This window comes from Protomyctophum parallelum (assembly GCF_964188405.1).
Source record: "Protomyctophum parallelum genome assembly, chromosome: 20".
NCBI lineage: Eukaryota > Metazoa > Chordata > Actinopteri > Myctophiformes > Myctophidae > Protomyctophum > Protomyctophum parallelum.
This window is the reverse complement of record NC_139718.1, coordinates 21,925,517-21,952,537: the sequence shown is the minus strand read 5'-3', so window position 1 is coordinate 21,952,537 and position 27,021 is coordinate 21,925,517. Positions and strand designations below refer to the sequence as shown.

At 43.3% G+C, this 27,021-nt stretch overlaps 1 protein-coding gene across 2 annotated transcripts in view; it reads left to right on the top strand.

Moving 5' to 3' along the window:
- The window catches only part of cdin1 (CDAN1 interacting nuclease 1), a 67,959-nt gene that overhangs the window by 24,480 nt on the left and 16,458 nt on the right, over window positions 1–27,021 (top strand). For both annotated transcript variants that reach the window (XM_083792886.1, XM_083792885.1), the window contains 5 exons: window positions 5,363–5,442; window positions 6,103–6,152; window positions 8,234–8,301; window positions 10,041–10,106; window positions 10,401–10,506. In XM_083792886.1, coding sequence (XP_083649012.1) covers window positions 5,363–5,442; window positions 6,103–6,152; window positions 8,234–8,301; window positions 10,041–10,106; window positions 10,401–10,506 — 370 coding nt within the window. The remainder of the gene's footprint in view (window positions 1–5,362; window positions 5,443–6,102; window positions 6,153–8,233; window positions 8,302–10,040; window positions 10,107–10,400; window positions 10,507–27,021) is intronic.

Below are 27,021 nucleotides of genomic sequence, written 5' to 3'. Positions count from 1 at the left end.
TCAGCCATGTTTTGATTTTCTAACCCAGTGGTTCCCAAACTGTGGTGCGTGCACCCCTTGTGGTGCGCGAGCACCTTCTAGGGCGGCTAATGGTGGTGCTATGGTGGTGCTATGGTTTTATTGTACATTATATGAACATACTATGCCAATATATATATATAAGTATGTAGCCTATGCTGCATATATATATGCCATATTCAGGTTCATATGTGCATATATGTGGATACATAGGAAATATATGTCTCTATATAGCTTATGCAATTTATATTTCTATGTGGGGGGGTGCGTCAGGCCGTCAGCTAGGCCAGGAGTTTAACAGGGTGTGCATGGCCAAAAAGGTCTGGGAACCGCTGCGAGTCTAACCGAAGTTACTTTTCAAAAAGTAGATTTGTGGAGCTCCTGCTGCTTCATTCTATCTTTCTATCGCTTCATCTTTCACTGTATTCTTCCTCTGACATGAGCTGATGATGTGCCTCTAGATTTAGACATACTGTACATACTTTCTTTTTTTCCTCCTTTCTTTTTTTGTGAAGGCAATTTTGCAAGCCATTTGACCTTTTCCATTTTCCCAAGGCCCAACGGCAGATTAGATTGCTGCTCCGTGTTTTGTAACTATGTGATTCGGCTGCCTTTTGAGATTTATTGTCACATTCCTTTACAGAAGCCGCGTAGGCAAGGTTATAAATGTCTTAACGTTTGATGTTCGCACTGTGAGAACACTGGGGTCCCCCATGATGATCCCCTCAGTTCTGTGAGAGAATTCATAATGACATCACTGTGTTTTGCAGATCAGGGGTGTCGATAACTGAATACAGTATTATGTTCCAAAAGTAGAATCTCTTACTCATACCTGATTTATACTTGGTAGCGCGCTGCGTTTCGCACCGAAAATAGCAGATCTACCTGCTTGCATGTAGATCTGCTATTTGTGGTGCCCTACATCATCATAAATCAGGCTTCAGTATCTAGTGTTGCTGTTATGGTTCTTCCTCCTGCAGCTTCTTAAACTGCTTCCCTCTCCTGAGTCTCCTCCCTCACACATCGTGTGTGTGTGTGTGTGTGTGTGTGTGTGTGTGTGTGTGTGTGTGTGTGTGTGTGTGTGTGTGTGTGTGTGTGTGTGTGTGTGTGTGTGTGTGTGTGTGTGTGTGTGTGTGTGTGTGTGTGTGTGTGTGTGTGTGTGTGTGTGTGTGTGTGTGTGTGTGTGTGTGGCAGTCTCTCTTCACATAATGAGAGCAAGGGCACTTCATTAGCAAGGAGGAAGTAAGGAAGGAGCAGCGGAGTATGTGCGCGCCCGTGTGTCTCTTTGCGGTTCATGGTGTGTGTGCGTGCTAGCATGCGTGCAGGCCAGGGTGGGTGGAGGGGAGGTAAGCATCGGCGTGGCACTTCACTTGACAAGTATACTAATTACTCCTTTTCAGCAGAGGAGCTCTAGTCAGCCTCCTCCGACACAGTCTAATGGCCTGACCTAGGGATCCTCTCTCTATGGCAGAGCTAGCCTGGACCTAGTACTATTACTATGTACGCACACATGCATGTGCGTGCGTGATTGCGTGTGTGCACATGCACACACAAAGTCTCATTTCACTGCTATCAGGGAGAATCAGGTGGAAGCAGATCAGTTCTGCCCCAGTAACCTCTGCAGGGACTGGGCTTCTCCCCTTCACAGGAGATACCAGCTCATATCATCAACTAGCACCACCACACAGCCACAGACATAAAAAAAAAAAAACACACACACAACACCCCCCTGACCCCCCCCCCCCCCCCCCTCTTCTTCTGACTCATCCACTCTCTCTTTCCCATCTCCTTTTTTTCCCCTTTTTTTTCAATACAGGAGGATAAATTTAAAAGGAGTAAATTGGAAAATCAAATGAGGGCTTTAGGCAGCCGCAGAGATTTGCAGAGCTGTCGGCCGGCGTCTGAGAGCCTCATCCATCATGTCCCACAAGTAGTCAATTCCTCTAGTATCTGTAAATGTTTTCAGATATTAGCCAATTTATATGCTCCGAGATTCATCATGGAAAATCAGCTTTAGCGGCGCGCATTATCAGGACCCGTCTCTCCCTTGCTCCATGAAGTTTGATGAACGAGTGCCCCGCCACAGCTCAATGGCTTGAGCATGGAAACAAGGGGGGGTGTAGAGGATGTAACTGCCCCCCCACACACATGCACCCCCCCCCCCCCACACACACACACACCCCTAGAAAAAGAAGTGGGTTTTTTAATTAATAAACAAACTTGCAGAGGAGCTCATCAGTGTCAGGGGGAATAACGATCGTCATCCGTTATTGTTTATTATGGTCCTCCCTCAACAAATGTTGCCGTCTAATGAGGTTTCTCGCCATTTTTTCGTATTTGAGATAATGACTTTTTCACCCTAGTGGAAAAAAAGTTGTTACAAATGACACAAGTAAGGGATGACAAATCAAGCCAAGGTTATGTCGCTATTACCTTCCCATGTACAGCTTATCTTGTTTTGGTAGGTGTGTATGAATTCAGTAGGCTAACACAAGGATGTTTTGTGAGTTGTTTACACTGGTTGTTTTCTTTAGCAATTCCCAATGGAGGCGTAGCGTTTCCCCATATATTATTCCCTGCACTGTGTTCCTGCTGTTCAGATGTTGACGATGTGATGCCTCAGTCAGAATTTATGCCAACATGGGACAATTACAGTAAATTTGGCGAATGTTTACAAGGTGCAAAGTTGTGCTGCAGGGCTTTGTTCTCTGCATGTGGCGCTCCTCAGATTATGCTTTCCTTATTTTTTTTTGCGTGTTTCCTTTTTGTTGTCGAGTCTGCAAAAGCCTTTTTGTGTGTATATTTAAAGACCTGTGCGTGTGGCTGGGAAGAGCTTAGGGTGGCATGGATTAGTGCTGCCATGCAAGGCAGAGGCGTCTCCTAATAAATGTATGCTCATGTCGGAGGCTGCAGTGATGCGAGAGATGCAAGGGCCCTGTTGTTATTTACTGCGGTGTTTGCGCACATCGGCGAATCCAGGCGCTGCAAATGGCATTACAGCCTGTGATGAATGAGCATTAGGGTAAACTCATTTTAAAAGCAGCCTGATTTATTAGCGGCCTGGCCTTCCATTTTCATCAGGTCAATGCTTGGCTGAAATTCCACAATGTCAGCGCCAAGGTCACCTCTTTATGGCTATTTTTAACCCCATCCCTCAAAAGAGAGCAGGAGGAAGGGAACCGTATCGCTTATCACGGCCATCTACAGAAAAACATTGAAGGCCTGAACAGACGGAGTGAGAGAAGTCTAGACCTGGAGGAATGCATGTGCGTTTGTTATGTGAGAGACCAGAATGTGGTGGTGGTCAACCTCCAATTATGAGCGCTAGTAAGACAAGAGCTTTAATGGCCAACGTTTGCCTTCAGGGAGGTTTATTACACACTACTGTTTTGCAGAAGCAGCGTCAAATCTATAAAACGACCATTAGGAAGGGGAAAAAATCAATCAAAATGCCATTAAAGTGGAATAAGTTGCCAATATTGCTGATGTGGTTTCGGGGCCTTTGATTTTCCTTCAGATTATTAGGCACAGTCGAGTAGTGACTTTGTTAAGGGAAACCAGTGTTGTTGGGGGAGTAATATGTCTCCCGGCTTCATAAAGTTTGCTGCCTCATATTTCCCGCTTTATTGATTATCCATTATCATTTGTCATGAGGTGTCCTAACTCAAGGGGAAAATATAACCCTCTTTCTTCACTGCCGCCTGCACTGCACAGGGAACATGGTATGGATCTGCGTGCAAAGGTACCAATCTCAGAGAAAAATGAGCAAAGAAACAAAGCACGGCTATGTACACGTACAGTACCTTACAAGGAGAGTGGAGGAGGTAGTGTTGGGCAGGGGGTGGCAATGGACGGGTTGGGGGAGAAACGGAGAGGAGTGCGCAAGAAAGGCGGGGAGAGAGAGACCCACAAGAAGACAGGGTGGAGAAAGATGGAAGACACAGAGTGTGAAGGCTATAGTGCCTGATTTATACTTGGTTGCACATCCTGTCGTGCACTGAAAGCGACACACCTACAGTCTCACGGCATGTCGCGCCGTGGCGTGTTGTGAGCTTGTAGAGCTGCTTTGCGGTGTATGACACCAGTGCCGCAACTACGTATAAATCAGGTTTAGCACTGACGGAGGTCGAATCTCCCTCCACCCACTTCCGTCTTTATTTCAACTTAAGGGGGAGTAGATGAGGTATCGTGTTGCCGTATTTGTCCTTACTCGGCCGGGGGGTTTGATAGTCCTTCGAAGGGGTTGTACATACATACATACATACATACATACATACATACATACGTACAGTATATGTAGGCCAGTGCACCAGAGCAAACTCTTGCCTTTTTTTAAACCCTACCCATTCTAACCAAATACATACATACATACATACATACATACATACGTACAGTATATGTGTGTGTGTATATGTATGTGTGTATATATCTATAATGTATGTATGAGAGAGAGAAAGAGACAGAGGAGGAGGGGATGTTCTGATGGTTTTATGTTTTCTAGTAAAGGTCTTTTTCAAAATAAGGTTCATTTAATATAGGCTCATAGATCACAAGTCAGCACTTATAAAAGCTAGACCTGAGTCCTTTAAGCTGACTTTATTTCATTGGGAGCCTTTTAACTCCTTATTCTTATATGTTTCTATAAATCTTCAAATTAGCTGTCCTGTTGTTAGCATTTATATCTGTGCTAGGAGAGCTTAGGAGGAAGCACTATGCTGTATTAGTATAGGCTCCATCCATCCATGCTTGAAATGTGAATAGAAACATTCCTGGTATTGTCAGTAATGCCTTTTAGGACTGTGTGTGTATATCACTAAAATGGCATGCCTGGACCATTTCGTCACACAATGATACAATCCATTTAATCCAAATCTTTTTAAGAAATGATTTAAGGATTTTTTTTTGCTGTTGCAGTACTAGGAAATCAATCCTGCGGGCTCGCGTGCTGATTTATAATGTTAGTGGAGCAGGGATGGGGATGAAAGATGCAAAATAGTCATCGTTCATAACATAGATAAACTACATGGAGCTCATGTGCTCTGGACTGAAACATTTATCTATGGAAGATCTGTATAGGCTTCCAGCAGCCAGCCAATGGACTACGGCAGATATACTACACGTATAGTGGCATGGTGAATTATGTTAAACCTCTCTTAAGTGTCTATATCTTCCCTGTTGTTACTCTGTCTTTGTCGCTCTCCAGTCAATGTTACATTCTTAAAGTGTGCATGATGTGTAAAGGTTAGACAAACTATGTCGTTTGGTGCCATTTGCATGGCAGTGTGTCTCACTGTGTATCTGTCTCTCTCTCTCTCTCCCCTCCCTCTGCTTGTCTTGTTCACAGCCTGTAAGTCAGTCCTCAACAGCATGCTTAAGGAGCCATCATTAATCCTAAACCAAACTCTAGCCAATCACATCTACCAGGTGAGTGTCTTCGATTCATACTCCTATTTTACCGCTGTTTCGGCACTGTAGTGCCGAAATGATTTCGGCTCGTCAGAAATTTTCAGTAGCACCGAAGAGCCGACTTTAGGACGGTACCCACCCCCTCGAACCTAAAATGACGTCGCATTGTATAGGCTCTACAGAGCCGAACCGACTTTTATTCGGCTCTAAAATAGGAGTATGAATCGCGCCTTATTCTCCAAATCAAAATAGACAAACACTGTACTTTATCAAGCTGTAATCACATGTGGATTGTGGATCTGAAGACACGATATATTTGCATGATATAAAATAATAATTATAAACAAAGAAACATTTCCAGATACATTTTATGTAAAAAAGAAAAATCACAATAAAAATCAAGAAAGCAACACTTCTAACTCAGTGCTGTATTTTACCGGAGATTGTGGCACTACCCTTTCCATGTTTAAATGTCTTTGTAAATTAATTAATTCATGTATAGTCAGGTTTCTTAATGTTACTGTACCACCTGTCTGACAGACAGTGTCAGGCTCATGTTTGCAGATGAAACCACGTGAGAGCCGGCGGTCATGCCTGCCAATCCGCTGGTTGGTGTCTCTCGTGTTTTCCCTGGCACCCGTTACGAAATAATGCCTCCCACCCCCTCCTCTTTTTCAGTGCACAATAAATGACTGCTGTTATGGACCGCTGGTAGACTGCATCAAACAGTATCCTATCCCATAAAATTTTAAGTCTGAAATTGACGAGGAGCTATTGAAGGGGATGAGATGTGTCTGGCTTCACCTGACATAAAAGTTCTGCTTCACAGAGGAAGTGTTTCATCCCGCCTGCCGCCCCGCCATCACTGTTACAAGGCGCTGGGAGGAGGGGGAGGGAGCGAGGAGAGGAGAGGGGAGGGGAGACTAATCTAAATGCATCTCCATGTTCACATAGTGAAGCAGGTCCAATGTTCTATGCCACTGGGGGGGGGGGGTCTGGTTTATACGCCTTGGTGGAATTATGATCATAATACTCTCATTTCTTTTGTTTGCTAATGCTTCCATTCATTGGCCCTAAAAAAGAATAAATAATGGAAAATGTAGTAATAATTACATTTATCACATTTGAATCATCTGTGATTCACGTGACACTCCTGTTGCCTTTTTGTTGTGACATTTTCTGAACTACATCAGCACCATGGAGAGTTCTTGACATGTCGTTCCAATGTAAACCATCTCCAAAGGGTTTAATTCATTTTACAGTATTTTACTGTATTACTTTCTCAGTATTTTTCCTTTATTATCTTTGCACACATCTTCTCTCTTTTCTTTGCTGTCTGCTACCTTGGCTTGGACCATAAGGGTGGGGCTGGAAGTCTGGGCTATTTAGAGCCATACAGCTGGGGAGCAGACTGTGTGTGTGTGTGTGTGTGTGTGTGTGTGTGTGTGTGTGTGTGTGTGTGCGTGTGTGTGTGTGTGTGTGTGTGTGTGTGTGTGTGTGTGTGTTATTGTGTCTGCGCATGCTTGCATGTGTGTGGCATTATTGTGTCAGCGCATGCTTGCATGTGTGTGGCAGGAGGGGGATTCTGTTTTGGGTCCCCTGTTCATAGCCAGTCAACCCTGTCCCACCCTGCCCTCCGTCCTCGTCCCCTCTCTTTACCTTTCTTTCACACTTCCTCCCTTCAGTGTCAAATTGCATTCAGTCACTCTGCCACAGAGAGTTCATGATAACCGCCCCACTGCTTTGGAACGCCTCCATCTCCACATCAGAAAATTGGCTCTGATGCACGTGTGCTGCTTAGGGTATGCATGTATTTATCGCTGGGCCTTTTGAGTGATTTGTGGGTGGTATACTGCCTGCAGGAGTTACATCTTTTTTCTTTTCTAAAAAAGCTAATTATGCATATGATATCTGGCCTTCGCGAATGCAGAATGTGTGCAACCGCTGCCATGTCTCCTGATTCAGAATGGCATTTATTGTAAAAGCATTTTGATATATTTTAGAGGAATGAGTAATCCAGGGGCTGTTTGCCTTTTGCCAAATTGGCATTTGTTCAATCTTCTGTTTTCTTTAAAAGTTTTGTCTTGCTCATTTGGGTAATGTACTTAGGAGATTTGTAGCAAAAGCTGATTACAATTTGACCTGAAAACTTTTTAACAGTGACTTTGCTATGCATAGGGAAAGCTGTGCTTGGGAAAGAACATGGTTAAAGTGAACCTATTCCATATTATATCTCTCTTTTTCACGCACACTCACAAGAGCATGCACTTTCTCAACTCTGCAATCTTAACATTGTTACCACAGCAAGCCACAGCAAGCTAGGCTTGTGGTTTCCATAGCAACCTATTTGACAGGTAAATGGTGTGATTCTACTGCATTAGATTTTTGAGGTGAACTTTTTGTGTTTGCTTAAATATTTTATTTTATTTGTCTCATACTGTAAAATGTAAAATTCATCAGTGGTTCTCAAAATGAGGTCCTTGAGAGGGTTCCAGGGGGTCCAACCCCACCAAAAATGAGGAACCGTTAAAACACTTTTCTAAAATGTGTATATATACAGTATAATACATACAAATAGCCAATTTACAAGCTCACAACACGTAGCGATGCGAGGTGGTGTGAGTTTGAGGGTCCCTGGCACAAATTATTTAGAAAAGGTGGGCAGCAGCCAATGGGGGTGGGGGCCCTTAATAATAATACAACTTTATTTGTATAGCACCTTTCATGAACTTGACATGACATTTTTTGAGAACCACCGGAATAAATTGTAGATCACTTCACGTGGCAATCCTTGACTCCATGCCCTCAGTGCTATTGGCCAAGAGCATGAAGTACTGCTACGAGACAAGCTGGAGGAGAGGAAGCTATCGTTTCTAGGTAAGCCATCTCTCTGACCCTTAGTTTACACCATGCTACTGAAGCTCTTCTTGTCATGCTGTTTGTAAGCTACTGTAGGTAAATGGAAACCTGGACATGACTGATTGTAGTGGGTGTTATCTCTCATTGATTGGCTAACGACCAGGAACTGTTATCAAATATCCCTGCATTTTTAATTTATCCACTAGCCTATAATGAATATTTAAAGAAATAAGGTCTTCAAAAGCAGCCCTTGATGTTTGTTTGGCTCTAATGTATACATCGACTAAGGTTTCATCCCCAGTATGTTTTTTTTTTCTTATTCTTGGATGAACAAAATAGGGCAGTTTCTCCTGGGATACATGTTTTGTGTTATGATTGATTGCTTGCCCTAGCTTACTGAAGGACAAATGGACATGGAAAGAATTTCTGTATAATATCACCATTGAAGAGATCTTTCAGTGAAGAGAATAGTCACTACTATTTTGTCATTTGTACAGTATATGGCATATAATATATAGGGTTTATCAAGAATAATATTTATTTTTGCCTGGCTGGATTTTATAGATATGAATCCTACAAACACTTTTCAAATATTTTTCTGCCCATTTTCTTTTCTCTCGCACACCATCTACATTGAGGAATACTAAGGCATGGTAGAGAGTGTTCAGGTGTGAAATTGTGAAACTGAAATTTTTACCCTTTCCCATTGTATCACCATCCCTATCCCATCGCATCCCCCCGGTCAGATGAGTGATGAAGGATAAAAGTCATTCCCTCTGTCATTAAGACCATATCATTTATTTGGGCCCGAAGTGCTGACCTTTCTTACAGGGCTGTGGTGCAGACTGTTCTAAAACTGTCAGAGTTCGCGGGGCGAGAGGGCCACTGAGGCAACCTCACCCTGTCTGATAAATGGATTGGAAATAAGCTACCCAACAGTGGGGACGGGCCATTAATTTTAATCAAAGGTGATGTAAAAAGGCGATCGGCGCCGCATGACAATGTCAACAGCCCAGTAGGTGTGAGGAGAGGGTCTGCAAAGCCCCCACACCCTAACCCCTTTCCCATACCACAGGCCTCTGGCTGCCTTCCTGAGACCTTCGGCTCTCTCCCTCAACCCCTGGCTCACACCACCTCCTCTCCACCTCCCAGAGATCCCCCTCCATGCCCCATTAGTTGAGCTTGGCTGGAGACGAAGAGGCAGGCCCCTGGAATTGAATGACCTGGTCAGCCTGAGATTTAATGGAGAAATCAGGTGTTGTAGGGATAATGGCCGAAGCGCGCCAGGAGTCAAGGACAATGGCTGCAGCCCGTGCAGGCAGGGGTCAGGCTTACACGGGCTATAATGCCAACCTTGTCCCCTCGTTTTATACTTTATGAAGCCCAACCAAACTGCAAACTGGATAGCAGCACCGGAACTGGGCGTTACAGACTTTTGTGCAGTGGCAGCAAATAAGTGGCAGATGTAGCTAATGGTTTCACTGCGCCTCCTGTCCTCTACTGTGTGTTTTCTGCTTTTCCCACACTGGGGGATTTGTTATCACCACCTTGGTAAAAGGTGTGAGGTTAGTATAGCCTAGAATATGTGTTTGACAGACATTTTCAGTGTATGTTCAGCTGTTGCAGTAAAGGCATACATTGTTATCCTGTTATTACCTAATACCTACCAGTGTGCTCTGAATAACTATTTTCTGAATGTAACTGAGAAACACTGTACTGTAGCTAAATGTTGAAATGCTACACTTTGTTCCTTGTAGATGAAAACCAGCTGAGAGCCAAGGGCTACGACAAAACGCCTGACATTATCCTGGAGGTCCCAATTGGTTTGTATTTCCATTACAAATGTCAACATTTTATTTCATCTGAAACAGCTGCCTGCTAAGCTCAACTAGCTTTGATTTTTACTCCAACGGTTTTCTCAAATATGATTATTCAACTGTCAAGCTTTGTGTGTGTGTGGGTAAAACCAAATTATGCTTGATTCTTATGTGAACTGCAGAAAGAAACTGTGAAGTCCATTACCTACCAAAATGCCACTTGTGCCCTGCAGATCTAGCTTCTGTGAGTTTATTCCTCACAGTTCTGATGGTTGATGTTGTGTTTCTTTGTGTAAAAAGCTGTGGAAGGACACATTGTCCACTGGATTGAGAGCAAAGCCTCATTTGGGGATGATGTCAGTCATCGCACATACCTCAACGAGCAGTTCTGGAGCTACTGGAACAGGTAACCTACTGTACAACTATAAATTACTCTTCTCTTCTCTTCCTGTTAGTATGGTGTATATCACACTTTTTGTTCTTTAACAAGCATATAGTTGACTTTACTGCGCCACACAGCACCGTTTGCCCTCAATCTGCCAGTCATTTACAAACTTCTCTTTTCTTTTGACCACAACCACCATCGTCATTTTCTCAGCGTTAGGAAAACGGCTCATATCTCGATGATAAAACTAACCACTTCCTTCACCATGCCACACAAACCCCAAACTTCCACTTTTTACCTCCTCTCCACTCCAACACTGCACTGCAGCCTGTCCTACCTCCTCTCCACCCCAACACTGCACTGCAGTGTGTCCTACCTCCTCTCCACTCCAACACTGCACTGCAGTGTGTCCTACCTCCTCTCCACCCCAACACTGCACTGCAGTGTGTCCTACCTCCTCTCCACTCCAACACTGCACTGCAGTGTGTCCTACCTCCTCTCCACCCCAACACTGCACTGCAGTGTGTCCTACCTCCTCTCCACTCCAACACTGCACTGCAGCGTGTCCTACCTCCTCTCCACTCCAACACTGCACTGCAGCGTGTCCTACCTCCTCTCCACCCCAACACTGCACTGCAGTGTGTCCTACCTCCTCTCCACTCCAACACTGCACTGCAGTGTGTCCTACCTCCTCTCCACCCCAACACTGCACTGCAGTGTGTCCTACCTCCTCTCCACCCCAACACTGCACTGCAGCGTGTCCTACCTCCTCTCCACCCCAACACTGCACTGCAGTGTGTCCTACCTCCTCTCCACTCCAACACTGCACTGCAGCGTGTCCTACCTCCTCTCCACCCCAACACTGCACTGCAGTGTGTCCTACCTCCTCTCCACTCCAACACTGCACTGCAGTGTGTCCTACCTCCTCTCCACCCCAACACTGCACTGCAGCCTGTCCTACCTCCTCTCCACCCCAACACTGCACTGCAGTGTGTCCTACCTCCTCTCCACTCCAACACTGCACTGCAGTGTGTCCTACCTCCTCTCCACCCCAACACTGCACTGCAGTGTGTCCTACCTCCTCTCCACCCCAACACTGCACTGCAGTGTGTCCTACCTCCTCTCCACCCCAACACTGCACTGCACTGTGTCCTACCTCCTCTCCACTGCAATGTGGAGCCAATGTTGATTCTGACAGCAAATTTCGATTTTCGTTTTAGTCATAGTCTTTTGAATACAATTCCATTTAGTTTTAGTCACATTTTAGTCATCTGAAATGTTTTAGTTTAGTTTTAGTTGACTAAATGTACAGTTGATTTTGTCAACACATTTTTAATTTGGTGGGCATTGATGCCGTCGTAATTGCAGATTTCACACTAAGGTTGCATGCTGAAAATAGCCGATCTACAAGCTCACAACTGCTATTTTCAGAGCACATACAATTACTTATCTTTTAGTTCTATATCTCTTCTCCACTAGTCCCTCCCTAACATTTTAGTCTAGTTTTATTTGTTGATGAAACCGTCAATATATTTAGTCCGAGTGTTAGTCATCATAGCTTAGTTTTTATTTAGTTTTTATCCGTGTAAAAAGGTAGTCGACGAATTTTCCACACTGTGTGGAGCCCCAGTCAACTCCACTATGGTCACTGGAGTCCCTTGCTGTCTGAATGGCCTGTCTGAGCAGGATTGTTTTCTAGAGTACACGCATTGTTTGTGAAGGGAAGCAGGGAAAACGGGTGATTAATCCTTGGCATTTGTTGTCATGAGAACCTTTTGACAGGAACGGGCCTTCGTGGTCCCACAGTGAGGGAACAGAGGTGTGTGTGTGTGTGTGTGTGTGTGTGTGTGTGCAGTAAAACACATCATTACACAATATACGCAGCCATGTCATAGTCTCCTGAGAGAATGTAGAGAGAATGAGAAATATCCTGGCATATATGCATTCTTGTCACAGGGAAGCCATGTTTTCCCTAAAGTGAAAACAAATGTAATGGTAAAGTTTGAAGGGGTATAAATAGTCATATTTTTTGAGGGGTGCTAGCCCCTCCTTTGTCCATCTTTTAGTCCTACACAAACATTAAATTCCCATTGACAATGAATGGACAATTTTACGTCATAGTGTAAACACAAACATTGCGTAACATAATTGTGTAGGAGGCTTTCAACTCTCAACTGTCAGTAAGACGTCGGCGATGATGATGTACAATAAGAGCGCCTCTCACTTCACACGGGTGTGATTTTATTTTATTTTCTTGCAAGTTAAAAGTAGCACCCCATAAAAATGCTTTCCCGACATACTTTTTGATTGATTCACTAGTCTTTTTCGATTGATTCACTAGTCCTTAGCTTGGAATTCTCTCTTATGTTCCATGTCAACTTAGGGGGACTATTGTTTGAACGGTCTGGTCAGTCGCTGCTCGTGCCACAGTACTGGATGTCATGGAGACCTCAACGACTTTAGTGACTCTTGGTTTGTGTCAGGCCATGGAACATGAACACACACACACACACACACACACACAGAGGACCTGGGAGGGAAAGGGCATTCATCTGTAGCCTCTCCATCCTTCCCTGTCTCCCTCTCACTCTGCCTTGACTAGGCTAGGACTTCCAGAAACATTGAGCTCAAATGTCACCCAGACGGCCTCTACTGGCCTTGGTCCCGCCCGACCCCCCTGAGCAATGACGGCCGGCTGACACACATTGTGACATTGGTCTCTGGACTAGAGTGCTGGGAGGTTCCAGACACCAGGCGCTGTGTCCAGAGAGAAGGCACAGTCTGTCAGGCAGAGAATTATACTCTCTCTCTCTCACACACATTCTCTTTCTGACATGTCTATCTGTGTTATCTATTTATCTATCTAATCTATCTAGCTGCACACATACAGTAATAATAATAATTAATTGCATTTTATAGCATTTTGCAAGTGCTTTTCAAGCCCATTACAATGGTTCATTCATTCATACATTCGGAGGTGAAGCGGCAAACTGTCGACCCCAGCGTCCTCACTTCCCACGTTCACACAGCATTGCTGGCAAGCTAGCACTGACCGAGTCATTGGAGGCAATGTAGGGTTCAGTGTCTTGCCCAAGGACATTTTGACATGTAGACAGGAGGAGCCAGGATTTCAACCGCCGACCCAGGGATCATTGGTCGACCTGCTCTACCTCCTGAGCCACAGCTCCCCCAGTATATGTATTGGTTTTGTATGATTGTGGTGCAAGAGATACTGTAAGCAGACTGTAAATGCAACGGGCTGTTAAGTAGTAAGTAACTAAGTAACTACCCATCCCTGTGCAAGAGACAAGCACCTGTGCAGATCTGGTCAGAATGCAGATATTGTTTGGATTCTCCTATGGGACTTGCACACGTGTGCAAGTGAGCAAATGCTGAACCAGCCCTTAGGAATTATATAGGCCATATTGAGTTGGACATGAAGTCATAAGCTATATGCAGTTTACCTTCCTGCAACAGCCACACAATCGGCCCGGACCACTGGCCTTGTGGTCCGGGCGCCTGGGCTCATAGGTGGCCTGACGGTCTTTGGTGCGTATCTCACCGTCTCCCCTTGTTTCCTGTCCTTCTATAAAAAATAAAAGACTGAGCTACAAAGATATCTTTAAAAACAAGATCCGCAAGCTAGCTTTTGAATCTGAATCCTGAAAAGTAACAGTTTTAGATGTATGCAGTTTCCACCCGACAAAACAAGAAGCTTTGTAAAGGGATGTTTGTAAGTGGCACTGAAAAGTGCTTCTAGGAGATTATTTAACAGTTGGATTACTTGGCCATCAGTAGAAAGTTTGTTAAAAACGAAATGAAGTAGATGAACATCAATAGTGATTCCTCAATTAGAGAAATACTGAGCATGTTTATGGAGAAATTACTTCCTTGTTCACTCTGCAGCTGCCATCAAACCAAACATCTGATTTCCAGGGTGGATGATTCATCCAATAACAATGTGCAGTTAAAATGAACAGGGGACGATGCCAAGGTCATAATCAACAGTGTGTTTTATTCCCTCTGTCTAATGTAGTTTTATTTGGAAAAGCCCTGTTGTGTGCAGAAGGAAAATCTGTGTAGCATTTGATCATGCTAGCGACCCCCGGAACTCAGAATCACTGAGGTGTGACTCTCTGAGAATGGTCCATCTTTGATGGTTGTCTTCTTAAGCTGGCCTCATTAAAGGTCTGAAAGAAAATTGTTGACCAGGACAAAAAAAGGGCTTTGGCCTCGGCTCCAGGACATTCCTAGACCATGAGAGACGTTGCTAGCGTTTTAATGAGAAAACACTTGAATGAGATCTGCCTCAGTCAGTCAAACATGACATGATATACGAGTCCATTTTAAGAGGGAATCTTTTATTCCCATTAGGTCGCATGATTAGTACCACAGGCAGCACGACAACCAGAACGCCACATGCCTCCCTGCAAGTCCATGCGCTTCCCTGTATTGGATTTAAGGAAAATGCCATGTGTCTGTCCGTCTTCCTGCTCTTAGAGAGATAACAATGGCGTTGGATCGAATGAAGATATCAGGATACAAACGGATTGCTTGGACATTTCGGACTGAGCCCAAGATTTGTGCCTATGGGTATCTTTCATTGATATTCAGCGCAGCGGCCTTGTCCATGTGTGTTAAGGAACTGACGACGTAGATCCCATCATGTCAGCCGGCGGCTCGGTCAGATAAACGCTGTCGTGTCAAAAGAAATGTCAATCCCTTCAGACCCCACCTTTTCCAGCAGCACCCTTGTAATTTTTAATTGACATTTACTTGCTGACATTTCAAAATGTGGACCCTCTTTCTCTTTTTGTTATACTTAATGTATTGTAGATGGAGATGCCTCCTTAGTAGCTGTGTGTGTGCGGGCGCATGTACTGTATGTACGTTTCTGATTGCACATGCTTGTACGTAGGAGTGCATGTGTATGCGGAATATGGAAGTCAATGAATTGTTGGTCAAGGAATTGTTTGCACGCAAAGATATAAACCCAGTTAGTACTCAGGAGTGAAGGTGGGAGAGAAGGATGAGGTGACATGACAGCCCTTCTGGTATTAGCGGTATCATTTCATGGACTTTAGAGGTGCAACGGTTTGTATGTTTGTCTATTCGGTAAAAACAGACTTCATCACTTCACTTTCAACCTTTTTGTCTCTCCTCTGACTGACCTTGAAATGTCATATCAGCTGTAATTACTTCATTGCCCCTGACTGACATTAGAAGTGATTTGCTTATTTTCATGAATTTCCTCTTTACTTTTTTTACCTCTAACCAAAATGCTGTGCCTGTAGCTCCATGTTAATTGTTCCCCATTTTCCCCCGAGCCCTATGAAGTGAGCAATGGTGACATGTGTCTTCGGGAGGAAGAGAAGAAAGAGAAGGGAAAAAAACCCCACCCCCACATAACAAATTTTCCGTCCAAAGCCCTCACCAACTGCATTTATCATCCAAACAATAGTCTTGCCAACGCACTAACCTCATAATAAACCCCTCTTCAGTGGAGTGAGGGGTAATGGCGCTTCGCCTACAAGGCTCCCGAGAAAAGGGAGAGAAAAACGGTCTTCTGCCGAATCAAATGGCATGTTCAGGCCCAGTGCCTGGATGAGATGGCGGAGCAGCAGCCATTGGTGTCTCCCAGCCATCAATCTTAGCTGGTGGTGTTCCAGAGCCGACGAAGCCCTCTGCTCTGACGGATGTTCAGATAATTGAGTTATCCATCTCGCCCAACTATCAGACTTGCATAAAAATTATTCACCTGCTGGTGAATATTAAACACATAATGAGCCTCTTGTGTGTTTTAGGAGAAGTGGGTAAGGTTAAACACAGCATGTAATGAAATATCCGCACTGGCATCGCACCACCTTAACTGCCCCTCCCTGATCATGGCGTGCTTAAATCAATTATGGTTGGCAAAGGTGCCCCTATAACTCTCCCTCTAGCAGCAAATGATCTAGTCTTGCATTTGTCTAATCATACAGTAGTCTCACTTGCCTCATATGATTTCAGGACCTATCCATACACTGACTACTCCGGCAAAGCTTGTATTTCTTGATATTTTGTATTGTTTGAGTCTATTATGCGTTTGTCGAAATTCTGTTTGACTTGTGATTTAAGTAGGTGACGTGGACCTGGCACATCACTGACGCTATTGTTTATGATGAATCAGGACATTACTGCTGCTCTCAGTGAGTATGTTGTGTCAGTCTGTGGTTTTTAGAATCACTCCCGTGTGGCCAGTGGAGATCTGTATTATTTATATTGGAGAAGCAGAAGGAAGATGAATCAGTTAATCAATTCATAATAATGGATCAATCCTTATTGCTTTCATATAGAAAATGTGTTTTCACACACTGTAAAAAACAAAGCAACATAACGATTGGCAATTTGTGTTTAGAATATCAACATGAATCCAGTGCCACATCCTCCTTCCACACCAAAGTTCACCTCACACAAAAAAAGAAAATCTTGACAGCTTCTTTGAGCCTGGTGATTGTCTTCCCTGAACCGAACTGCTCCCCGTTTGTCAGATTACAAGGGAACCTGGCGGTGCCTTCATTGCAGTGCTTGTGTACAGTGGAACGTATATTTCAAATAATAGATCAATATCACATTGAACATTTTACCCCGAGATAAGAGAGAGATTTTCAGCAACCAAACCATTTTGCAGCACAATGCAGCAGATTAAAGGGTAAATGTGGAGTTAAATAATTAGATTCAGACCCTGTCCCTCCCCTCCCATCCATTCCTCTTGGGCCGAGACGATGGACGGCCTTTGTGGAAATGAGCGTGGTCGCCGGCTTGCCCCTTCCCAAAGTTAATCAGCTGTGAGATTCGTAAACTGCATATGTGTCAGAGTTGAAAATGTTAGCGCTCCTAATGGAGGCTTGAAAAGGTTAGATCTGATAAAAAGCTGTCAGCCGTCCACAAAAAAATGATTTATGGCAATATAATGGGACAGTATGGCTCATTTCTCCCCTGTATGAAATGGGGGTTAAGACTTTTTGGGTTGCCATTATACATCATCCGGCTTGACCACTTGGAAATTTGTTGATGCATGTGCACAGTTGCACACATTGTTATGTTTCATCTTTGAGATTTTGAAACTGCATGTGATGTTGCATTTTAGATAAAATGTGTCCACCCATAATTAATAATAAAGCTGTTTCGGTTTCCCACACTCAAAATGCATTTGTACAGAGATTATGAGAAATTATATTAGGCTTTTGTTTTTGCACTTTTCCCCATGGAAGCAAAATGGCAATTAATGTGGAAGTCGTTATTCTCAGAACTCCATCCAAGTACTTGCACTACAACATTACTAATCTGCTTTCTGGCATATTGGCTAACAGCGAGATAAAAAACTGATTTATATGATGTTTTATATTAGTTGACACAGCCGTGATCAGACATCTTGAGTTCTTGGAGAACTTTTTCCAATTATTTCTGGTACTGTATGCTGTAGGTTTTACAGCTGAAATTGCATGATAATGCTGTTATTGGCTCAGGCATACTCAATCTGATTGCCTTGACATCAAATTAAATTCTTTGATGCTAGATATTGCATAATATATTCCTTTTTAATGGATATGTCCATCATTTTTGTTGAACTTCCCAAAGCAGTACAACCAGGAATGACTAATTAATACTGTAATGACTTGCTATTTTGTAGACGAGCCTTATTGAGTTCAGCTTATAATGCCTTTATCTCTTTGTGCATGGTCAGTTCAGTTGTGCAGAACCTTTTTTAAACTATACAATGTTTATTCATTTATTTCATAAACTCCAGTCTCTGCTTATATAAACATATTTTACATTTCAAATGGACCATTGCTGGTCAATTTGGTTACATACACTCAGGCTTAAAAATGTGTCCTGATTTTACAGCGTATGCATGTGTATGTGTGTACTACATGCTTGCATGCTATACAGGTAATGTAATGTGGGACGGATGTGGTAGAGCGGGTGAATGCACCCGGTAACATAAGCCATGGCAGAAGCGGGGCCATCATGCAGACAGAGCAGATAGGGGATGTCACCTGAGAGAGGCTGCCCAGAGGCCGTGGCTACTGCTGATCCAATGAGGCTGGACATTACAGGGCCTTCCCCAAGGACGGCACCGGCACCTCTGGGGAGGCGATGTGACACCTTCAAGACCTGTGCCATGCCACAATGCACCTCACCCTAAAGACCTGTGCCATGCCACAATGCACCTCACCCTAAAATCAGATGTGGGCAAGAGAAAGAGACATGAGGGGGCAGACTGAGAGAGAGGTTTCCGCACATGTTGGTGTCCTCAAAGCCAGTGGCTTTCTTTCAGTAGGGTTGGATAGATTCGCTAATAGAATGTATTTTGTTAAAAGTATTGGCATAAGTATTAGATTTCTCTGCGTGTCACATTAACAATTTTTATTGCTTCACATTTAAGTAAAATGTTGAGAATTTGTAAAGAAGTCCATGTTGTTGCTGGCTTGATTTGACCCAGCTAACTAATTTGTAAACAAAGACATCAGCATTTTGTGTCAATGCCTGTGTCATTGTCTTCCTCCTATTTATAATGTGGTGGATACCCCCTGCCGTGCAGGAACGTGGCCTCTTTTATTGTTTCCTTTGTTATGACATCCTCCTGGTGAATATTTTGCAGCTAGAAAAATAGATATCCACAATGGAGGTTCCTCTTGGGCTTTGCAAGTGTTTCTTTTGGGTCACAGCAGCACACTGAGGTGTAACAAGGAACTTAAAATACTAACGGCGAATGACAAGTCTGCTTGCTCTACGGATTTCATGCTTTTAAGGATGCACATTTGGGCACATTGTTTAAGGCATCTGGGGCGTAATCCGTGCACTTCAGGTCTCCAGCAGCCCCGGGATTTAGCTCTGGCTAAGCCCCCATGTCACCTATTTATTTTAGCTGGGTTGTGTCTGTGCATTATCCAAATTTGTCATTTTACTTTGAGCCTGCTAGCAGCTTTGACACGGCCGCTGTGTGGAAACGACGAGCAGGACACAAAGCGGCACCCTGGTGATATATACCCCTCCTTACTCCCTCCTCCCGCCTAGCCGTTTGCCTTCAGCACTCCCGAGATGGGAGGGAAAGACACAAGTAAACTGTGCCACGGGCATGTCTATCTGTGCCACACATTCCTGTTTTACTGTGGAACATCTATTCATTTAAATAATATTTTTTGTTATTTTTATTTAACTAACTCACTTTTTTGGAAGCTTTCGTGATTTATGTCATCAGACATGTAGAGAGTGTTTTTCTTTCCCTTCTCTCAGTTGTACTCCCTTTCCCTCCCTTTCGTTCCTTTTCTTTCTGTCTTTCTTTTTAGTTGACCTTCCGGGTGTCATTCCAGGAAGAAGTCGGCAGCATTTGTCATCTTTGCGAGATCCTGGAGAGGAGAGGAGTGGGCCTGGATTAGAATGGCTCTTTGTAAAACTCAATCTAACAGGAGAATTCAGGCCTGCATTTTACCCAGTGTTACGGAAGATGCAGCGTGTTATTTTCCTGACACAAAGATAGCCTTGTGACAAATAGTGTACACACGGATGCTTACCGTATACGCCAGCCCCGCGTGCACAAACACATATTGCTGTCGGACATGTCCACATCTATAGAAATTTACAGGGAGATGGCCGAAGATGGGAAGATAATTATAGGGCGGTTGTTATTGTACGAAGTCTGGGCTTTTTTGACCATGCTGACTGGAGCCATTGAAGGCCAAAGGGACTTTCAAGTGTCTTATCTTTTTTTTTTTTTATTAAAACACTCATAACAAAAACCCCCATAGCACATGGTAGACGTAAAGCTATATACGTAATTATAAAAAATCTGGCATTTGTGTTTCGTGTCCTGCATCGCCACAGCTGTATCACGGGACTGCCTTGTTGATGAGCTTCATAGTCCAAAGATATTACTTGTCAAAAAGAATTGATAGCGACGCATCACTAGCTTGTAGATCAGTCATTTTTGAAAAGCAACATCCTTGTGCGATGGATGATGACAAAGGAGTCTAGGAATCATCAGATGATTCTTCCTCCCAAGCAATAAAGAAAGAATTGAACCATGAACTCTGTGGTTTGTCACAGGAAATTAAATGGGGAGAAAGAAAACGGATCCCTACCCAATGCCACAACCTGACTACAGCTAAAATATACTCGATTGAACAGAAAAAAATATTACTTTTGTTCCTCTATTAACCAACATTGCTGAAACATTTTTGGTTTTAAGGAATGGCATTAGGCGTAGAGGGAATGAGTCTTTTTATTTATCTCCGGTGCAGACAAGAGGAATGCATATTTTAGTTCTGCTTGTGCTGGCTTCATGACACAGCAAGTGTTTAACAGCTTTTTGGGGAGGATTACCTTTCCCCGGGTTTTCTTGTGATTTATTGATCTATCCATTGAGGCATTAAACACACATGGTATTGTTTCCCTTTAGATAGTATCAGTCTATACATGTCAGTGTATGGTATAGGTTACTCAGTGTTTCTTGTTAGTAGTATATTTTGCATCAGATTTCAGTAATTGAGCTCAAGATTTTCAGAGCTCCTTTTATTAAATCAATCAATGATTTTGCACATCATGCTAATCATTAGTTACAGAGTTTATTTTATATTTTAATACCATGATTTAGCATTTAGGTTACTTGATTAGCAATGCAAGCCGTGGTTCTTGGAATGAAGGAAACGATTAAACCCATTCAAACCGGGAAAGCATCTGTGTCATTTTAGACTTTTGCATTGGCTATTCTAAAATAGCAGACATACAAGCTCAGAGCGTGCTGCACTGTAAGCTTATACTTCTGCTAAAAAAAAAATTTTATCTTGAAAGTGTGAGAATTACTGTGATTTAGAATGAATTTGTAGAATCAGCCTCTGTTGTTGATGGGTTAAAAAATAGAATACAGACCACACAGTATGCATACAATGCGTTAACCAAGTGGCACAAGAGAAAACAATGCTTCATATTTCTGCCCTTGTGTTTAAAGAGCAGTGCTGTGTGGAACAGATAGTGTCGTTCTACTCACGGTCTGTGGAGGCCCATCAGTCACAGTGTGGAGCTGGGCGCTGGTGATAAGTGGTTCCTTATAGATAACCTAGACGGTAGGCTTCCTTTTATAGGCCCACTGTCCCTCACGTAACCTTGTCCTCTTTCCCGCCCACACTTTTCTCTCTTTTCCAATGATTTCAGCTTCCTGTTTAGCTTTTGAGCTCCTTTCTACAAGTTGACATCTTTTGCCAGTTGTTTAAGTGCTGAATGGCTTACTGTACTGTGCGGACAGTGGTAATCTGGAACGTATTTGGTGCAAGCTAACAGACGTAATGTCATTCATACTGTGTACACACACAGATGTGTGTTCACACACCTTTCCACTGTAATGCCAAAATTCATTTACTGCATGGAATGGTTTCCATACAATATACTTGTATTGCGTGTGTTGACCTTGGAGAAAATATGATGAAAGGCTTAGAAATATGCTCTTTACTCTCCAACCTGAGAAAGTCAAATCCATATGTTTTGTTTTCTTGTTCATAGTGGTTCCCCAATAAATAGTGAGCAGCCTAATTTTCTTTTATCTGTAAATAACAGTTAAAACAAAGCTGAAAATAAAAACATACTAAACCAAAACACAAATTTACATTCATATCTGAAGAATAGTGGTTGACATCAAGAGCAGATTAGTTTAGAATTTTTTACTTTAAAAATGTTGGTTGTAATGTGGGAAACCTCATTTGTATTTGTATTTTGATAAGCTTCACAATACCCATTTCCTCAGCGTGCAATACATATTGCATTTATTTTTCCTCCAATAGCGACTGTTTTGATTGATGCACCATATGTCAGCATGTTTTAAGTACCAGATACAGAGTCACTCGCATTTATGAACATTGCTTTATATTACAGTTTTATTTCACTGCAATATCCGGCTGCCAGAAAAACAGATAGAAGTACAAGTGAGTATTTCCTCTCCAACCCTGGCATTTGTTGAAGAGTTTTGTGGAGACCCTCTTTCCCCATTTCTGGTTCCCATGCAGTCCTCTCCTCTCCTGTCTCTGGTTTGAGTTTCACGTCTCTCGGCGGTCTGATTGCCTGATAGCTTAAACATCTCTGCCTGCCTAGTACTCAGTGGGAGTGTGTAATCAAAGACACATGAGCAGCCAGCGTCCAAGCGCTGACCTTCTGATTTCACTCATCAATTCTGGGGGCTAATGTACAAGATCTATCAGGTCAACGCATTTGTCTCTCCATGCTGTGGCACGTATATATAAACGATTAGAATAAAAGGCACTTGGCCACTAATCTAAAAGTTCTTATGATAAATGATGCTCTTGAGCCCCGGAGTCCATGTCAGGTAATGCATTTGAACATTGAGCAGCTAATTTCTTTTTGTTTCTTGTGTTCCATAGATGAGCACCGTAAAACAGTCCTTTGTGACGAGGGCTTGAGGGGTTAAGAGTGGAGCAGTATGATCTGCATTCCAGCTCTGTCCGCCGTCGATGTAATGTTTCATCGTAGGCGGGAAGTTGAAACGGACGATACCCCATCCTCTTTTTTTGAACTGATGCAAGATAACAGGGGTGGACTTTTTTGTGAAAGTGAAACATAAACTCTGCCCAGAGTTTGGGCTTTGAGCTGCCCTCCCCCTTTGAATGGCGGCCATGGAAACGTCAAAGTAATCTATTTCTCATTTTGAGGGATAACTCCATCAGCTGGCACGTTCACACCGCGGATCTTCCCACTCCATGTTAAACCCAGAGTCTGTCTCTTCAATGACGGCTGCATGTTTTAAATGACCACCCTTATTTTTTATTATTGGCGTCTGTGTGTCATGAAGGTTAGAGGAGAGAGGGCAGAATAGAGTTGTCTGGTGAAAGGCCTCTGATAGAAAGTGCCACTTCAATTTGAGCACAGCTGCAGCTAAGCCTAGGCTGGCTTACTGTCCGGCCCGACACTTCGCATTCGCTTCTCCTCCGACTAGAATGGATGTGAAAACTATTAACTTCAGACGGAGTTTGGCCCTGTCCATTTCTGATCCCATGAATCGACTCCCCCTTTCTAAGACCTTATTCATGGTTTTATCTTCCTGGTGTGTTGTCAGAGCTCCAGTTCTGCAGGCGCTGTCTAATGCAACTTTTGAGTTTGGTTTATTTAAGTGTACAGACTCGCTGTTTTTCTAGTTCTTTTTGTTTTGTTCTTCTTTTGTTTTTTTGTTTTACTCTGTCTTGACATGAACTCTAAACAAAGCCTCTATTATGACCTAACCAAAGGTCGGTGTGACGCCGTTCATCCCTTCCAGAAAGTATTATTACATATCTGCTGTCCCTCATCATTAACTTAAATCTTATTTTGAAAACTATGTTTCTTGATTACATTTCCAGCGGAGGGGCCAGGGGACTACACCTCTCCTAATTTGGTGATGAGGGGTTTTAGCGGCTCGAGGAACCCTATCCCCTGAGCTGCTGACAGTCCTCAGCCCCCCTGAGTCCTCGCTAAGGACGGAGCTGGTGGTTAGAGAAAAGACTACTGGCTCTGTTTTGAGTAATCGTTGTGGTTTGAATTAGAAAGGGGATAAATTCTCTGAATAATGATCGCAAAACATTTAGCTTCAGCTGCCCGGGTGAAACTAAACACGCTCGCGTAAAACCTTAAACCGCTCTCCTTCTTTTTCATTTCTCTTTTTTTCCCCTTTCCCCTCTGCCGTTTTTGTTTTCGGATCGCAGCGCTGAGTTCATGGGAAACTCGCTCCGAGGTTACCTGCGCCCCTGCGAAGAGATGGAAAGAAATGATCACGGCCACGAGAATGTTATTGCAGTTAGTTGAAATATTACTAACCTTGTCAAATGTCATTTCGAATGAGAAAGCAAACATATTTTAATCAGGGCTTTTAAAGCGGGGCTTTTCAAACCGTTGACTCTGGGAGAAAGGGGTCAGCTAATTGCAACGTTTGATGTCATGTTTGGTCTCTCTTCCCATTTTGATGCGACTGCCTGGAAACTTATACTCTCCCTCTCTCCGGCTCCCTCGCTCCCTCACTCTTGCTCTCTCTGTCACAACCACGCAGACACACACACACACACAGTCACACACACACAGACACAGACACACACACACAGACACACACGCACACAGGCAAATGAAAAACTACTGAAAGGTCTTAGCAGGCTCAACGCTGTAATCTTCCCAAAGTGTTTGCTTCTCCTTCCTGTCGGCCCTCCTCTCAACTTCAACCTCCAACCCCTCCATGCATGTATCACTGACACTGAGTCTGTCCCACATGGACCTGACGCCACTGAAATGTGTGTGTGTGTGTGTGTGTGTGTGTGTGTGTGTGTGTGTGTGTGTGTGTGTGTGTGTGTGTGTGTGTGTGTGTGTGTGTGTGTGTGTGTGTGTGTGTGTGTGTGTGTGTGTTGTAAGTAGCGTAGGTAGGTCAGTGTTTAGGGTCCAGGGTCCATCTCTCAAGACTGCTTAACAAAATATGAGCCCTGCTTTGGAACCAAAGCTAGTGACAAAGCACTCTTGCCAAGCCCCTTCAACAGACAAATTCTAAGCCCGATATACTTCATCATACGACGGTGTCAATTTGGTGACACAGAAAAAGCAGACCTACGGTTAGTAGGTCGGCTATTTTCAGCGCATGACACCGGCCTGCGTACGACGAAGTATGAATCGAACACTTTAGTCCCATATCTCGTTGGCTTTCATAATTACTATTTTAACAGCAGCAGAGGAGAGGGGGTGTATATACATTGTAAATTGTGTTTGACAAGGTGGGGTTAGTGGTTTTGTCGTGGCTTGTCTTTGGTTATTACTCATACTTCCTCCTGCCACAGATAAGGTCTTACTGGTGAACATACCAAGGTGAGCATTGTAGGCACAGGACTCTTATCGCCGGCATTGATTTAGGGCAAGAACCATGTGACACAGGTCATTGTGCAGTAAAGCCATCAATCATCCTGGTTTGATTTCTGCACAGACCTGTCTCCAGGTTGTCTACACGTAGGCAGGCTGCACGCGGGAAGCAGAGAAACCAGCCTAGGGTTTGGGCTCGGTGGGAGGTGCAATGCGGATATTCCAGTGGCTCTCAACCTGTGGGCTGGGACCACATGTGGGCCATGAGAGTATTGCAAGTGGCCCCCAAATAATTGAAAATTTTGATGATAATATAACATTAATATAAAGTCACATTAAACCCTTGAAAAATGTGTTTCATTGTGATACCGATAAATAGGAATACTGTGATATTTCCAAACCAAAACACTAAAATAAACATGCTCTGAAAATGCGCGTGGCCCATCCATCTGACCACTTAACACGGCAGCCTTGTCAGGGCAACAAAACGCTCTTGAGATTTTCAAGTGAGCCCTGATCCAAAAAAGAGAGAACCACCCTGATATATTCTGTGGAACTGTAATGCTAATAATGTATTTGGAGATGACATGGATTTAGCGTTTAAGGCTCAATGATTACCGGATTGACTTATGTGTTTAAGGGTGGTGTTTAAATTTGATTTAAACTTGTGGCTGTAACGTGTGTTTTGATGGACCCTCTAGGCTCTACTATAGGGATCCATATTTGTTGTCATATTTGTCTCACAGAATAAGGTTTGCCATATATTGTAAATCATCCATGATCTACAGATACAAAGAGCAGCATGATCTCCCTGATGGCAGACATAATTGAAAAAAATTAAATATTGTTTCCACAGTTTATTATTTATCTGCATAACTCTGCATGTGTTCCACAGATTTCCTGTGGATATATTAGAGCCATTCACATTTCCCCCCCATTTAAATTCAAGGTACTTGTTAACCCTGTGGTAAATACATTTTCAATCAAAAACAGAAAAGATGAGTATTTTCCCCTGTGCTGGGATATTTTCTCAGTTGTCTGAAGATGGGTATTTATTGCCGTTAATGTTGCTCATGGCCTTCTGGGCCAGTCTTGTAACTTTTGGCTTAATGGTTGTATTTTCCCTGGCAATCGTATTGGGGAAATCATACTTTCAAATACGCTATGATTCATAATATTGATTCATGTAGGTTATTTATTGCTCTTTTTCCAGAACTTCTGCAGAAGTTGGAAAGTGCCAGATATTCTCCTAGACTAGAGCGATTGTGTTTAAACGGTCGTGAAGTCATTGTGCTGAATGTGCTGAGCACCGAGGAGAAAGGTATTCCTGGAAAGTGTAATGGCCCCTGTTTGTTTTGCTGAAATAGCTACCTAGCATAACGTGTAGCTCTCTCCAGCTCTCCAGAAGATAGCTTAAGTAATTACACTTCAGTCTGTAATCAGACCTTTGTCAGGTCGTCTGAGAACCTGGATTTGTCCGATGGATTTCTGTTAAATACAAGGGCAGCTTAAAACATTTTTATGGTTCTCTCCTCAAATTATAGTTTTCCCCTCCTCAAGCCCCTCTAAAATGTGTCACATCCCATTACACAAATTTGGATATGCTAAATTAGCGAGGAGAGTGCTTACGCTATGAATACGTTGGCCTTTTTTTCTTTATTTTCTTTTTTTCTCTCTCTCTTT